The sequence below is a fragment of the Mastigoproctus giganteus genome, chromosome 4 (assembly GCF_048544385.1).
Source record: "Mastigoproctus giganteus isolate SK-2022 chromosome 4, ASM4854438v1, whole genome shotgun sequence".
Classification (NCBI taxonomy): Eukaryota; Metazoa; Arthropoda; class Arachnida; order Uropygi; family Thelyphonidae; genus Mastigoproctus; species Mastigoproctus giganteus.
In genome coordinates this window covers 61177527-61195074 of record NC_143578.1, presented here as the reverse complement: position 1 = coordinate 61195074, position 17548 = coordinate 61177527, and the positions used below count along the sequence as shown (strand labels likewise).

At 37.4% G+C, this 17548-nt stretch overlaps 2 protein-coding genes across 2 annotated transcripts; both read left to right on the top strand.

The window, feature by feature from the left end:
* Positions 1-12550: 12550 nt before the first annotated feature.
* LOC150086775 (sulfotransferase ssu-1-like) lies at positions 12551-13435 on the top strand. The gene has a single exon (XM_090372260.1). The coding sequence runs from the start codon at positions 12551-12553 to the stop codon at positions 13433-13435; it is 885 nt and encodes a 294-aa protein (XP_090228386.1).
* Positions 13436-16345: 2910 nt separating this feature from the next.
* LOC150086774 (sulfotransferase ssu-1-like) lies at positions 16346-17227 on the top strand. The gene has a single exon (XM_090372259.1). It carries the CDS (start codon positions 16346-16348, stop codon positions 17225-17227), a length of 882 nt encoding a protein of 293 aa, XP_090228385.1.
* The last annotated feature ends 321 nt before the right edge of the window (positions 17228-17548 follow it).

Here is a 17548-nt window from a genome sequence, read left to right as displayed (position 1 = left end):
TTATTAGAAAATTTACTGTCCTGGTACATCACTTTCTGCACGTCTTTAACATGTGCACTCAATTCTGTGACAAGATAAGCTGCATTAATATTCACACTACAGAATATCGCCGCTCGATGTATGGGCATAAGTAATCGTGTTAACTGTGCCAAATAAAGAACAGAATGACCTCAATTATTACAGTACTTGCAAATCAGCTGTCAACGTAGCGAATTAAAATAGAAATAAAAACGTGAAGGTTTATATAACAGAGCCATACGTCAGTTTGAATGGTCACGTGATCCCAAACGATTATAACTCAAATAAGGAAAACGAACACGGTTGAGATACTAGCAATATTTAATCATTGGTTACACAGAACTAATTTCTCGACTTCGTAATCTTGATAAAAGTAAAGATGCAAATTTTCCTGTGTGGGTGTTCTTTCTATGTACCTAAGGTGTTAGCATTTCGTATTCCTATTAGCATTGCATTTAGTATTCCTATAAATATTTAAAATAGTTTCTTCACCGGTAAGATTTTCTAAATTTCTGATGAAAAATTTATACGAGGGGTCTTATCTTTGGATTAGTAGTATCACAATATTTTGACGTCACCTCTTTATATGTAAAACCTGTTGAAAGGCCAGCAAATGTCGAATTCCTATACGAAACAACTGATCGGTGGGGGGGGGGGGGGGAACATCTATTTTGTGTAATTAAAAATATGTGGTGTTACAAAACTTAATATTAAAATCTTTAAGTACTTTAATGTATGCTTTGTTATAATATTTGTACTTTAATTAGATTATTATTCTGCATCTGTGGATAAAGTGTAATTATTTTAACCGAATTCGATACTTCCGGGACATCCGTACCACTTTGATTATTGCTGGTCGAGATTTGTGGACGGCACTCCAACCAACGATGGCTTTATATCCCCTGCAAACGTTCAAACATGTTTCTGCCATTAACTCCAATCCTTCCAAATATGGTATTACACTAACTCCATTTCGCTGGTAAGCCACATCGCTACTACAGCTGTCCCACTCTCAGACAAATAACCTGTACTTGCAAACGAAGGTCCCCTCCTGGAATTTGAGAAAAAAATATATACGAAGTACTGTTTTATACTACTGAATGATTTCAGTTATATTTATCAACAAGTGAATATATTATAAACGAAAAAAATATTTATTTAGGAAATTGGGGGAGTGGGGGAGAAGTCTATATAGAGTGTCTGACATTGTGGCCTTGATTCTCCTCTCTTAGCCATCATTCATGCTTCTGGGAATTAATTTCTTCTCTAGGAAGCTAGAACAGCTACTCTTGTTTACCAACGTATTCTAAAATGCAGAATATAGTTTAATCGGTTTCTATCCACAATAATATTTACATATAATCATGACGTCAAATATAGCATATTTTTTTCTTATATCCTGTTATTAGATACCAAAAAGAATACTTTCACTGCCTGAATCGGGTCACGGCAGGTCTTTGACACACACACACTTCGCTACTGTGATTAAATAAAAGGGAAATACTGTGGCGACATCTATTATTCAATTAGGGAACTATATCTTATATATACAGTATAATGAATATCATGGCACTTGAGAAATTGCTGACTTAACTGTTAATGTTTATCCATTTTTTAGTGTGTTTTATAGTGTATGTCCAAAGTTATTATTAGGACAATTAATTATGTCGGCAAAAACCAGTCTCTTAAAATGTTTGACACATAAAAAAAAAAAAAGTTGCAAAAAGTGACGTCCTTGTTAGCCGCGAACTCTCGTAAATTAATTAATATTATGTCTATTAAAAAAAAAGAGGGAAAAAAAAAGCTGATATGAGTATACTTCAATGATGGGCTTTCCTGCACGATTTTAGTGCGCGGTAATTAATTGGAAAGCAGCTAAGTTTAGACATCATTAATGAAAGCGTACCTAAAGGCCATTAATTAATGCTTAATTATAAAAAATATGGGAACACCAAGAAATATATATATTAATCTATTTTCTAAGAACGCCTTAATTTCAATATTCTTGTTGAGTTCACACGTTCTGAAACCTTTGGTTTCAAAACACCAGCCTGATGAATATGACTACTGTTGCTCTTTAAACGTTATTGTAAACGAAGGTTTAGCAATAAATTTAATCTAAATATCTTATTATCAAATGTTGGATCTGAAAAACATAGTTTGGTGATGAATCAGCGATTTTGAAATTTCTTCAACAGATACAATAAACGCTTTAAAATGCGCAATTCTCTGGGATTGAGAGGTACTAGATTTTAGAGAAGGATATCTAGTAGACTGGGCAGTTAATACTAATGTTAATATTCAAAATTTTATTAGATGCACTCACTATATATTTTTTGTTTTGTTTTAAAAATCATTTATCGTCTTTGAGAGATGGATTCCTCCGATCTTTTAGGTCTAAGCTTCCTGGAAATCGATATAATTGGTACCACTCTACTAGTGCATCAATTCTTTGGTGGAAATAGGGATCATTTTGTCCCCGTAACTCAATGGCAGAATTTTTGAATTCAATACCAGTGTACATCAGTTTCATGTATGATGCAAAAATTTGATGGAAGAAACCCTAATCATATTTTTCTCACCGCCAAAAAAATGACTATCCAATTCCACTATGAGCTTTACCAAACTCTCCGTCTCTGCCACATTGGGATATAATTTATTCCAATGATCTGTCTTGAACCCTATCTAGAATTACTATCTTTACTTAGGTACGGCCTACAGACTTGAATACAGTATTCTAAGTGGGGTCTCGTCATCATCTTACAGAGCCCTTTCCAGCTATATGAGATGACAATGAACTCCCTTTTTGGGATGAGTTCCTGAGAGTATATGGGCTCTGAATAGCGATTTTCTGATTATTTTTGATCATAATTTCATAACTGAAATTCGGAAAATCGCAAACAATCCTAGAAAAAATTGTAAAAATCGAAAGAAACAAAAAAACCCTCTTCGTTTCTTCTATTTTTAATTCAGTGATTAATTTTATGGTTTAACCTTAAGTACTGAATATTCACGACTAATTAAGAGCGGAGTAAACCTTAATTTTTATAGTACGCACCTCATTAAGCCGTACTGATGAAATCGTTTAGAGAAAAATATGAAAAATTAACATAATCAAAATAAAACACAAAATTTCACCAAAACAATGCGCACAATATTTAGAATGTCCATTTAAATAATTTAAATGGCTTACGAAAGCCGCAATCGGACAATGACCAATTTTAAATGCTGTTTTCTTGCTGCCATCTTGTTTAAATTGTGTATACTATTAGTTGGAAACGCGAATACAGAGATGGCAGCATATACTGGAAGATTTCAAAACAATAATGAACGCATTATTACGCATGAAACGACCTTGAAAGAGTGTGTATACATATGTATTCCGGAAAAGGATAGAGGCATAATGCATCCTTTTCCCTACTTGAAAAAGCCAGAAAAATCATTGAGAGGATACGTGTTTTCCTGGATGTCTGTTTACTCTGCATAAGTGAACTTCGTGTCTAATTTTATCCTAAGTCTTTCTCCTCCTGAGCCACCTTTAACACCTCACCCAGTCTGTAAGCTACCCTTCAGTCTCTGTTCTCCCAGGTCTTGCTCCTAGAAGAACATAAACTCAAGTTTTAAAGTATTTTGGGAAATAATATAAAAATTCGGTATATCTGGGCCTCGGGTAGAGTTGCCACCTTTTCAATGTGTTTGATCAGGATATGATTTGGAGTAAGGCTGGGGACAGGGAAAGTAATCAATCCTGAAATTTTTTCATTGTAAAATACAGATTTTTCTTTAGATTACTTTGCTAACTAAACAAACTAATCTAAATATCATTAATTACAAGGGCTTTTGTGAAAAGTATTTACTTGTACAGATTTCTAATTACCAGTATCGGATCATATCAAAGCCATCGTTAAAAACAATCTAATGGTCGATCGTGGTGAATATAAATAAAAATATGATACACTTTTCCAGAGAACACCAATGTAAAAAATCTCAAAAATTCCTTGTGTGATTTAGTTTTAAGTTTATTTCAAAATTTTATGTACCTAATATGTTTTCATAATAAGAGATAAATTACTTCCATAATTAAAATATTATTAAAATTCGTTAAAATATAATAATTCCATAATTGAACTTCCTTAATTAAAAAATAATAATTCCATGATTAAATTCCATAATTAACTTGCAAACATGCTAGGTCGTGTGATAGGTTTAAAGTACACTGCTCGACAAAATTAACAGCAGAAAATGTTTTCCATGAACATTTTATTGTGAACAGTGTCGCGAAGGCGAATATTTGAGATAATAGGCATCCAGGTATGCAAATTCCAAGTATCCAATAGAAATCGATCTTTCAGCTTACAAGCACATTAAGCAAATTATTCATGCCAAGAGAAGGGTTGCGACCATATCACTTTATTCCCCTTTTTGACTTGCTAAGTGAAATAGCCACATCTTCAGCACTCAGAATGGTAAGTCATCGTTTAGTTTAGGTAATTCTTTGAGATGGCAGGCTATTGGGATGGACGACTTCAAGCTGGGTAGTCGCAAGCGAAGGTGGCACGTTGGCTTAATGTGTCAGTCAGTGTCGTCTCGGCATTATGGAAGCAGTTTCAGGAGACAGGAACTATTACAAGAAGAGCTATCCAAGGTCGCCCGAGGGCTACGTCAACGAGAACAGACCGCTATCTGGCTCTAACAGCAAAACAGAACCCTACGGCGTCCTGTCATCAACTGTCCCTTGAGGTTGCTGCGGCCTCAAGTGAAAAAATTTCTAACCGGATTGTGTTAAGAAGGCTGAAATTAAGTGGATTCTACGCAAGGAAGCCAATGGTTTCTTTCCCATTAATTCCAAACCACCGCAGAGCTCGTTGAAACTGGTGCCATGAACTGAAGCCCTGATAAATGGGGTACAATTCTCTTCTCTGATGAGTCTCATTTTAGCCTACAAACAGATTCTAGACGTTATTTCATCTGAAAACAACGAGAAATGTGGTACCATACCTCCAACGTCAGAGAAAAGGGACACTGTCTCCACTCTTACGGTGGAGTCGGTGTTCTCATGTGGGGCAGAATAATGATCAACAGCCGCATCCCTCCTCATGTTTTTGACAAAGGTATAGTAACTGCCAGAGATACCGAGAACAACAAATCCCGAACGCTATGTGTGACTTTTTAGGGCACGTTTGGCCCAGATTTTCTTTTCACGAACGACAACGCTGCTGCGCATAGAGTTCAAATTGGTGGAGAAAGATCTTGAAACTGAAGATATCCAACGAATACCGTGGCCAGTACGATCACAGACTTAAATCTGATCACACATGTGTAGGACGCCCTTGGACGTCGTATTTCACGCCGACAGCCAACTCCTCGGTCACTTGGTGAGCTAAGGTCTGGTCTGGTGGAAGCATGGGATTTGTTGCCACAGAATCTTATAGACATCCTTGTATCGAGCATGGTTCACCGCTGCCAGGCCTGTTTAGCCGGTAGATGGGATCATACGCAGTACTTATGTCATGTGACCATATTTGAGAGCATCTTGTATTTTCTAGCTTCTGTAATGTGACCTTTTTCGTAATTCTTGTACAAACCCTATAAATATCCCTTATACCTGTCCGAAGTATCTCTCTGCCTCCTCATTTCTTCGTTATTGTGGGCGAGGTTACTGGATCCTTGTTTAAAACACTGTAGCAGCACTTACACCACTTTCAATCTTATTGAAATGGAACAGTTCAAATTTTAATAAAGGAAGTGCAAGTTATATTTTAAAATAAGAGAAAAAGTTCTCATACTTTCAACGAGGTGTAGAGATGGCAATAATTCAATTACAAGGTACAGGTTAAGTTGACAGTAATTAATCATTAACTGGTAATACTATGGCGCCATCTTTTGGCAATTGAATTAGACGAAAGTTTAAAGTATTTAAGATTACATGTACTGTATTTCATGTTGCAAAACCTTTTATTCTCTTTTTTTAATAAATAAATATAATTAAAAAAAACAACTAAAACATTTAATTGTATGAATTAAAATACAACACTAAGAGGTAATATCGATACTATAAATTTCTATATGCTCGCTGTAAATTTTAATTATTTTATTATTAAAGTTGCCATTGATTAAATATTATTTCGATCAGTCGCTTGGGTACCTCAGTTGGACAGAATTATGCAACAGAAGTAATGCTTATTAATAATTTGGATTTTATTCATCTGGCTTATAAAATCAGCATTTACTGTCGCCTGAGACCGAACTAACTTATCCATGTCATGAAAAAGGCCCATAAAAATCCCTTACGTCATCGACGGGACTGGAATTTAGGATTTTTTTCCGATGTGGGGATTCTACCAACTGTGCGGCACCTTATGTGTATAAAAAGGTTTAAACTTCATATGTTATGCTGTATACAGTAAAGTGCTAAGGCAACATTTTTGCACAATTATTATCTTAGAAATAGAAATGTATTCCAACCCACACTATTTACAAGGAGACTGCTAAGTAATACGACTGAAGTTATTATGAATACTTTCAGTCGTATTTTTAATGATAGTTCACCAATTTTTGAAAAATCGTCGGTTTTTGAAAAATTCTCAACATCAAACCTTTTAATAATTCAACTACATTATTTTACTTCAGTGCTTATATTCTTCCTGGCTGTATTTTAGAAATATTAGTAGTAAGGTCGGTGTAAGCATTAACCCTGTGGAGATGAATTAACTGAAGGAGAGTAAACTCTTGAGAAAGAAACCAAAGCTAGTTTGAAAACTGAACGACCTCGTAAAAGGCTAGTTTCTATATAGTCCTTGAAGGAGGCCATTAAATATAGAGGGAGCTTTTCCTTGTGCTTCTCACACAGTTTTATGCACAATAGAATAGTCGATCTTCTATTACTCCTTAACTGAATATTATTGTTTCACTTATTTCAACATAGCTGGAGGAAGCTGTAGACAATCATTACTTATTTCGCAGCAGGTAAGAGGATTTTAAATTCTGGTTATAAAATACGATGTTGTGACATCTCTAAGCTTATTTATATGAGATATGATTATCCGTTTTTGACCTACTTTTAGCATTTAGCTGTTGTACGCTTTTGCATTCTTTCTCCTTTTCATATATGAAATTGTAAATATGACTAACAACTCCTTGAGGTAACACTAGATGAAATTTTAATGTCAGTACTCGTTTAGGGAATATCTGATTGCCCGATATTGTTTTATAGCACCCAGAATGAGATTAAGGACCTGGAGAGGTGTTCCCAAGAATACAAGAATATTTTATCGAAAATCATGAGGAATTGAACCAGGGTCACTCAAAGCTGGTGCATTTTTGCATCTTCATGTCTGACCACTCGGCTACGGAAGCTTCCCAGTTATTGCAATCACTCCTTCGTTTACACCGTATATAAACGGTTGGGTTCAAATAGAATAGAATGAATGCAATTCACAGACTTATATCAATGTCTTGTGACTTAGCTGCTTCGGCGCTAATTATAAATAATACATAATAAAACCAACCAACGTCCAGGGCTATGATTATAATTATATTGCTAATATTAATAATATACTCGTAATAAAACATAAATATTTCGGCACCTTTTTACAAAACATTAAGTATAAATGCATTAAACTCATACAAAGACTGTGAATTAATTTTTTTTTTAACGAAAACCCCAAAACAAGAAAAGGTACCTATGGTACTTAGAATGCCGTGAATGAGTTGAAGGTTGAGATGACTGAAGGTATTTGTTAACAGTAATTTCTGAAGATTTAAATTTTCGGGAAATACATGAGAAGAGTCATATTAGGACTACCTGAAAACTAATTAATCTGTCCATATGAGAACAGATCCTCGAACTGTACATGCGACTTTTTAGGGGTGTGGTTGGCCCAGAGTTTCTTCTCATAAACGACAACGCCACCGCACATAGAGCTCAAGTGGTGAAGGAATATCTTGAAACTGAAGGTATCCAAAGAATGCCATTACGAGCACGATCAACAGACTTAAATCCAATCGAACATGTGTGGGACGCCCTTAAGGGTCGCACAGCACGCCGACAGCCAACTCCTCGGTCACTTGGTGAGCTAAGGTCTGCGCTAGTGGAAGAATGGGATTTGTTGCCACAGAATGTTATAGACACCTTTATAGTACCCCAGGGGCTCGCATCTGGTGAGTATGGGCTTGGCACACCCATGGTCCTGAGCTGCATATCATCATTCTTCTCTTTCTTGGTGATTCCCTTCTACTTCTGACTCTTTCCCTCTCTTGGGGTTACTCAGAAATTTTTTTTTTTGGCTAGTGCAGCATGAGCCTCAGGCTTCCTTGCACCATATGGCTAATAATATCGAGCAACCCATATAAATGTTCCTTATACCTATCCGAAGTTTCTCGCTTTCTCCTCATTTCATCGTTATTCTATGGTACAAACCATGCCAAAATTTGTTCCGCTTCATCGCAAGCTGCACGAGTTACACCACGTTTTCTACGTGTTCTGTTAATTTTGTCGACCAGTGTAGATGTTACTTCAGAAGAATAGTGCCCATGGAAGTATCTATAGAACAATACTTACAGCAGAAACTAGACAGCGATGAGACAGAAGGTGGAGTGCGTTCTTAAGAGACAGACCGTTAATTATCCTGACTGTCCTTTAAGAATGGAGTCAAAAAAGTTTTAGAGGTTTTGGGGTTACTGTCCCAGATGTGGGAACAATATTCCACAGTAAATTTGAGATTTTTACGGGTGTGAGTAGTTGTTTAAAAGAAAAGTAATGCCAAGAGCGAAAAAGTAAACCAAGTTTTTTAATACAAAGAAAGCAATATTCAGAAATCCAAGCGTCATCGAAGATGAGCATTAGTATCAATACGACCAAATGATGCAAGCAATCGTGAACCCGATCTTTTTCTGATCAGCCAAATAATAATATAAACGAAGAGTATGTAGGAGCAGTAATCTCCTTTTTGTGAGATATAAAACAGGACTCAGTTTCAGAAGGACTGAGATTAACTAAGTTTTCCTTCCCTTTTGGAGAATTTCCTGGATATTGGCATTTAAGGAATTAGTGATGGATACTCGTAAATTGAAACTGTTTGTGCAGGCTAGGGTTTTAATTCTAAATGAAAACTTGATCTTGTGGAGCATCAATGTCCTAATTATGTTGTTAATCATTTTCCCCAGTTTATATTCTTAGCAAATATTTATAGGACTATCAAGACCATTGTTTCAAAGATAGAAAATGCAAGGACTCCAATATCCATTCTCCCCTCACTCAGAACATCAGTCCAATCAGAGCATCAGCTGTTGATAAATACCCTTTATATTCTTTCACGTAACCAACCTTCTTATCCTCTGTAATATATTACCCTTAATTCCCTATTTCTCTAGTTTTTATAAAAGGTGTACATGTGGAACTACGCCAATGACCTCGCTAAAGTCCAGATTAGGATTTTGAAGTAAGATCTTTAAGTTTGTTCGTCTGACATTACAAAAAAATATATAAAAGAACTATTTGATTTTGGCCTATCAATTGAGGGGCCAATTTGGTTAAATGTTAAAAATTCTGCCCCTTGTGCTTTGTAGTAATATATAATCCCTATATCTGTTACGAAAATAAAAGTTCAGACTACTGGCCCAAGGACTTCTTAAGCTTTTGTGTCCTGCCTATCCAATATAAGTTTGCATTTTAATGTTTATGTAACCATATCTCAGTAGTGCAATTCTCCACCATTACGTAAACTTATGCTTCCATGAGCAGGCTGGTTAGGGATACAGGAGTAGGCATCTGCTGTGTGCAGATGCCTACTCCTGTATCGCTAACCAGCTAACTATCCTTTCAGATATTGCCCAATCAAATAGCAATAAACAAGAAAATCCGAAGAAATGTGATGACTTGACAGCAAATAATATTATTTGCATTCAGTGTACAGGATTTCGTGTCCTACGGCTGGTGTATTATAATCTGGATGAGAATGTATTTTGGACATACGGAAGACAATTCTCGTATAAATCGATGCCTCTTTTAACAATTATCTTTTGTGTTTCGTGCAGAAAACTGTATACGAATCTGCATAGGAATCTGTAAATAAAGTAGTAAGCGTATCCAGCACTTCCTTATAGAGAGCGTCACGTTGTTGTTGAGTTTTAGGTGCATCAGCAATTTAGACCACATTGCACCGGTATACACTGAGTGATCACTGAATTATGACCACCCCTATGAAAACTGAATGTGACCCTTTGACCACGTGAGGTATGAGAGTGCAGAGTTAGTCATCCTACGTAGCATAGAAAAGGTGTCAGTGGTTCAGTAGGTAGTAAAACTCCGAGCGTGATGGATAAAAGGATGGATTTATCGGACTTTGATAAAGGACAGACTGTGGGTGCTCGACGAGCTGGTGCCTCGATTTCCCAAACGGCTGAACTGGTGGGGTGTTCGAGAGCCGCCATAGTTAAAGTGTACCAGGACTGGCGCCAAAATGGTCAAACAACGACCCGACGGTAAATCTGAAAAGGTCAGCGAAAGGTTGATGCTAGAGGTGAGCGCTTGGTCCGACGACTCGTACAGGCGAACAGGCGCAGCACTATTCAAGAGTTGACTACCCAATACAACGTGGGCCAACTCGGAACAATATCTGGCATGACCATGCGTCGCACACTCGCATGTATGGGCTACACAAGCAGACAACCCCTACGGCATCCTACTAACCAAAGTTCATCGGAGTAAAAAACTCGCCTGGTGCTAAAGAGCATGCAAGTTGGACATTAGAAGACTGGAAGAAGGTGTGCTGGTCGGATGAGTCACGTTAAAATCCGTACACAACCACCTATGGTGTGGATGGTCGTGTACGGATTTGGCATCAACAACATGAGGCTCTTCATCCAAAAGTGCAGGCCGGTGGAGGCGATTGTATGGTGTGGGGCATGTTTCACTAGCAGGAACTTGGACCCCTGGTGCTTGTGGAACAACGTATCAGTGGTCTCCGCTATCGTCAACTGCTTGATGACTGTGTACACCCCGCTATGTTACACTTTTTCCCGAATGGCGATGGTGTTTTCCAAAATGACAATGCACCGAGCCATCGGGGACTGTTGTTTATTTGTTTGTTATTTGGTTTTTAGGAGCATTAGCAACTAAGGCCATATTGCTCCGGAGATATGCGGTCGTCATTTCCTGCCCTTTCTGCATCCTCCGTATTTGGTGGTCACGGACTCGAACCCCGGTCTAATCAAGAAGCGTGTGCTATGCACTGCTGCTCTTGCCCACCCGGCTACGGAGGCGTCGGGCACTGTTGTGCAGGTATCGTTTGAGAAACACAGTTCTGACTTCCAGCCCGATTTTAAGCAAACCCTTATATGGGTTTACTGTAAATCGATTGGCCTCCGAACTCCACCGATATCAATCCCATGGAGCACTTGTGGGACACTATGGAAAGGCATATCAGGCGTCTGGATACACCAGTCACCTCCATAACTCCATTGCTGACCGCATTACACACAGCTTGGTTGGTCATACCTCCCGAACGCTTCCGACATCTTGTTGAATCAGTGCCACGTTGGATAGCTGCTGTGCTGAGGAGAAAAGGAGGACCTACGAAGTATTAGATGGGTGGTCATAATTCAGTGTATATTGTTTGTAAATTGCATGTATTCTGTGGTTAGTTTGTCGGATGAAAATCCCTAGTTTTCGGGAGAAAAACCATGATACTGATACCCTTGTCTGAGACCGACTAACTCAGCCAAGTTGCGAAAAAGACCCATACAAATTTCTCACGTTATTGACGAGATTCGAAGTCAGGTCTTTTCCACTCGGTGTTGGAAGGACGGCGATTCTCAGGCGGAGTGAGTAGAGTTCCCCTCCTGAGTTATTCCGGCTTATCAGCCCACATAACCTGCAAAACGGCCCTAACATACACTTATATCATAAATAAATAATGGAACGAAATGGTCTGTTGATGCTCTTAAAAACCAACATAGACAAAATTCAAGTTTATGACTTTGTACGCAACATATAAGCCAACCTTAAAAGTTTAGACAATTTTTACTGCTCCAAAAGTCTGCTTATACGCCAGAATATATGATATCTGATGCCTGGGCTGATTCTCAATGTGAAGAGATCCAGATACTTTTTATATCCAACTCTGTTTCATCAACCTGTGGATGCGCCATGTTTTTATATCCTATTTTTAACTAGTACTGCGATGTATCTGTCATGAGACATCTCTAATTAACCATTACTTCTCACGGGTGAAGTACCCCAGCACCCCTTGAAATATTTACTGTGTATAAACTCTACATATTTAGTATGTAATGCTTTGTTTTAATAATATATTCTTAATTTTAACCCCAATTCTTGAAGAATGCCATAATTACAATTTTGCAAGAATTAATTGATATGAAATTAAACTGTTAACAAAATTCTCATTGATTGCTGTTAAAATTAACTTACAAGCTCTGTTTAAATAAATTAATAGCAGTTTTCTACAATCACTAAAGTAACCTTTTTACTGTTTTTGGTGTTAATACTGCTGTTCTTTTTCACAGACCAAATATGGACCAAACACAAGAAAATCTTCCATCTCTTCCAAGAAAGCCAACGTATAACATCTTCGATGGCCTGTTTTTGTCTCTAGTTTTCCCAGAAGAGTCGTTTCGGTACGCTACCAAGTACGAACCCAACGAGGGAGATATTTTTATTGTTTCTTATCCAAAGTGTGGAACTACGTGGGTACAGTGGATTGTCTACCTTCTGATGCACAACGGCCAGACACTTCCTCAAGGAAAAGTGTTATACAGGGAAATCCCGTTCCTTGAATGTGAATCAGAAGAAGTGCAACGACTTGATCCTCCACGAGTGTTGAAATCGCATCTGTCGGCTACCTACCTCAAGTATAGTCCAAAAGCAAAGTATATCTTAGTAGTGAGGAATCCCAAAGATTGTTGCGTCTCGTTCTACTTCCATACGAAGGGTTTCAAAGACGACTACCTCTTTACTGATGGCACTTTTGACGATTTCTTCGAATGTTTCTTAAAAGGAGAAGTGGATTATAACGACTACTTCGACCACATTCTATCTTGGTGGCCTTACAAAGACAACAGCAACTTTCTACTTCTCACCTATGAACAGCTGCATTCCGATCTGCCTTCTGCAATTAAAAAAGTGGCTTCGTTTCTAGGCGGTGCTTGTGAAGAGATTATTTCCAAGGATGGAATGATGGAAATGATTTTGAGTCAATGTGATTTTAATTCAATGAAAAAGAAAGAAAAGCTACTGCAGTTTGAAGTCACTGCTCCTTCTGTATTCTTTCGTAAAGGAATGATCGGTGATTGGAAAAATTATTTTTCTGAAGAGCAATCGAAGAGATTGGACGAAAAGTTCGCTGCGAAGACTAAAGCTACAACAATTCGTAACTTGTGGAAAGGTCTGGAAATCTAACAGTGAAGACTTTTTTTCTTTTAGTTTTAATGAAAACTGCTAACGAAAGTTATGCAATTTATCAATGTTTTAAAACTGAGTTACAAATGTGTTCCAGCCAAATAAACCACAAAAGATTTTTTAGATTCTACCTGGTCTTTAATCCCATCTGTATTCATGTTTTTACCTAACATACATTGGTTATTTTGGTATTTCGTTATAAATATAAATACAGGTTGCCTACAATTAAATTCACCTGGTCCAGAGCATCGGACATGAAACTAAATGTATGCATGGAACGTTTTATGGGCAGATGAAGTCCATTTCCATTTGAATGGGAGTGTATCCATAGCTATAGAATTTGGAGAAAAGACAATCACATTCAGAATAAGCTACTACTTACTTAAGATCGCTGTGTGGGTCAATTTACGACAGAATTCACTGGTCAGTTCTTTTTTAAAGAAATCATCGCAACATGCTTGAAGGTTTTTGTACTTAAAGCTTTACAGCTTTCTATAGAACGGAATCTACTTGGGGAACACTGATACCACAGTGGATCTGTAAATAAACATCCCACTTATTCTCTCGTGGTATCCCATTTGTATTCATGGTCATCCTAACCTTAGCATCACAGCCACATATTCATCTGTTGGTGACTTTCTGAAGTATAATTTTGTACAATTACTATCTGCATCTTCTTTATGTTATGAAGAAGATACTTGGTTAAATAAGTTTCACTGAAAATGCTTCATAATAGACGAACTAAACTTTAAATATGGCTATATGAACAGCTAGCACCTGTCAGTTTGTTAGTACGAAGCCTGTGCAATTGGGAAATGGAAAGACCTGATGGAGTTGAAAGGGGAATGATTTGCGGCGCTGAAAAGACGGGGACCAGCTAGTTTGTTGGTTGTTGTAGGGTTTTAAATGCATTAGCAATTCGACCATATTGTGCTGTATGTTATGTCTGTAAACTGCGTATGTTTTGTGGTCAGTTTGTTGTTTCCTGGACGAAAAACCAAGTTTCTTCCCAGAAACTCGGGTTTTTCGTCGTGGTCGAGACTGACTAACTCATTGAAGTGGCCTACTTGGTGACCGTTAATAAGAGTCACCGAGTAGCGCCTTGAGTGACTGGGGTTCAAGCCCGTGTCTGCTGAATACGGTGCTGTTTCTTGTATTCTGTCTATCTTGAACTCCTCTGACCGTTTGGTCGTCCCGGAGTATAAACAGAAAATTTATTTTATGTAGGCCACAGTCACCATTCCCTACATGGTGACTGTGTATCCAGATGGCACTGGAGACTATCTCAACAAGACAACGCCTCGTTTCACAAGGACTGCATTGTGCAGGAATGGTTTGAGGATCATGTCCATGCATTTAGTGCGCTCTCCTGGCAGCCAATTTCCCCGACATCAATCCCATCGAACATTCTTGAGATGCGGTGGGCAGCATTCGCTAGTCCACGTCAGTGCCTTGCTCCGTTGCCGAACTCCGGGATGTCGTTCCGTCCAGGACACTTGAAGACACCTTCTTCAGTCTAGTGTAATCGATGCCAAGCTGAGTGCAAGCGGTTATGATGACGAAAGGCAGCCCAACGCGCTATTGCGTTGGTGGTCATAATATTTTGCCTTATAAGGGTATAAGAACTGGCACTATGAATGAGGTTTAATACTTTCGAACTATTGAAATTACAAATATAAAAACTGAATAATTCATTAATTGATATAAAATTAGATAATAATAATTAGCCCATATAATATAAAGAGGAACCTTCTTATGAAGCGATAATAGTGCTCTCCCTACTGCTTGAGAGCCACAATTTATTTAGTACGATATATAGTATCAAAATCATTTATTATTCATTCCTGATTGATGGAAAAGATGGATCCAGTGATATGTTGCAGATTATAAGGATTCAAAGACATTTTATGCCTTGAAGAACCCTTAGATGCAATACGAAACTTAATATTATTTTTTTACCATTTTCAATGAAAATTTCAAATTCTAAATGCTAAAATAGAGGGCGCTGCCTTTCCTAGAGCCCTACACAAAACTCGTCATTATCGCATCATAAGTTTCTGCTGTTTGTTGGCTTTTGTTCTTGTTACTGCATTTTAGTACTGTACTAGTATTATGGATTAATTTTTTGCGATTTTAAAGAAAAGCTATAAGTAGGTAAGTGTTTTCTTAGTACCGTAATTAATATTGCGAAGCATGCCTACGACGAGTTCAGAAATAGAGGAATTAACAAATACCGTCAAGGTCGTTTGAAAGCTATAGGACGTCGTTAATAAAGTGACATGCGCTGAAAGGTTTTTGATAAATTGCGAGAAAAGTATACGAGATTTTCTATCTTGAGATTTCATTACATAAAGTTTTATTTTTATTTATTTATTAGTTAAGTATACAGACCACATTTTCAATTAAGCTCTATTTGTATTTAGCTTATATTCGAATAGCTTTATTTCAGGTATTAACCCAATTATGATGTACAGTTAGTCGGTCTCAGGTGAGGGTAGCATGGTTTTTACTCCCGGAAATTCGGGTTTTTGTCCAGCAAACATAAAATCGACCTCAGAACACACGCAATTTACAGTAATATACAGCAGCAGCAATAAGGCCCTGGTCGTCGATGCCCCTAAGACCCTACTACTACAAATTCACCATTATAAATAAAAAAAATAAATGTGTTTATACTTCGGGATAACCACAAAACGTCAGCTATCTTTTATTTCTAGTTATATTTGAATATTATTTTCGTGCCCTGTTTTATAACGATTACCTTAAAATTACAATATAAAAGCCAATATATTAAAAAGTGATCAATCTAGTAGTAACCGTGCTGTTTTATTTCCATTTTAACATCCCACCTACAGAAAGTAAGTGGCAAACAAATTTCTTTATTTTCTTCTTTGTTTTATAGGTTAACTTATGGACCAGCGAACCGAAGATGTTTCATCTACTTACCAAAAACCAACGTGTATCTGTTACGATGGCTTATATTTATCAACACTATTCCCAGAACGAGCATTTAAGTATGCCACAGAGTATGAACCAAATGAAGGAGATGTGTTTATTATCTCGTACCCAAAGTGTGGAACAACGTGGATTCAATTAGTAACCTATTTGTTGATGCACAATGCCCAGTCCCTTCCAGAAGGAAAATTACTTCACACAGAAATACCCTTTCTGGAATATGAGGGGCAAGAAGTTGAACGATTTCCTCCCCCAAGAGTACTAAAATCTCACCTTCCGGCCAACTATCTGAAGTACAGTCCAAAGGCAAAATATATATTAATTATAAGAAATCCCAAAGATTGCTGCATATCTTACTACTTTCATACGAAAGGTTTTGAAGACGCTAATTTTGTTAACGGTACATTTGACGATTTCTTTGAATGCTTTCTTAATGGTGAGGTAGAGTGGAATAGCTACTTCGACCATATTCTGTCCTGGCTGCCTTATAAAATCAGTCCCAACCTTCTATTTTTGACGTACGAAGAGATGAAAATTGATTTACCTGCTGTGATCAAAAAAGTGGCGTTTCACCTAGGTGGCGCTGCCGAGGAACTCGTTGCCAAGGAAGGAATGATAGATGCCATTTTGAGTCAGTGTACGTTTAGCTCCATGAGGCGAAACGAGAAACAATTGCAGTACGAATTTACCGCGCCTGGTGTGTTCTTTCGTAAAGGAATTATTGGCGATTGGAAAAATTATTTCTCAGAGGATCAGACGAGGCGACTGAATGAGAAGTTTGCAGCTACGATCGGCAAGACGTCAATCGCAGACCTTTGGAAAGACATTGATGAATAATTATGGATTTAAATTTGTTTTTATTATTGCCTCTTTATATATAATGCGTATACCATTCGCAAAATATCGATAAAAGCATTGCTATTTATGTAGTCGAAAAATTAGAAACTACCAGAGATGTGATCTCAGATGAACTTAATAAATATATATATTCATTTATATTAACTGATGTGTTTCATTTCTACAGTTTGTGATTCTGATTCCATATGCACTGTTTTATCACAACGGATATCAACCGGGACCATGCAAAAAGAGATGTAATTTATGCATCATGTCTTCATGTTTTCAGAAGAAAACCACAAAATGTTTATTAAATGGTTA

What these genes read in the sequence shown, in the direction of transcription:
- LOC150086774 (XM_090372259.1), top strand. Translation starts at nt 16,346, where the DNA reads ATGGACCAGCGAACCGAAGATGTTTCATCTACTTACCAAAAACCAACG.
- LOC150086775 (XM_090372260.1), top strand. Translation starts at nt 12,551, where the DNA reads ATGGACCAAACACAAGAAAATCTTCCATCTCTTCCAAGAAAGCCAACG.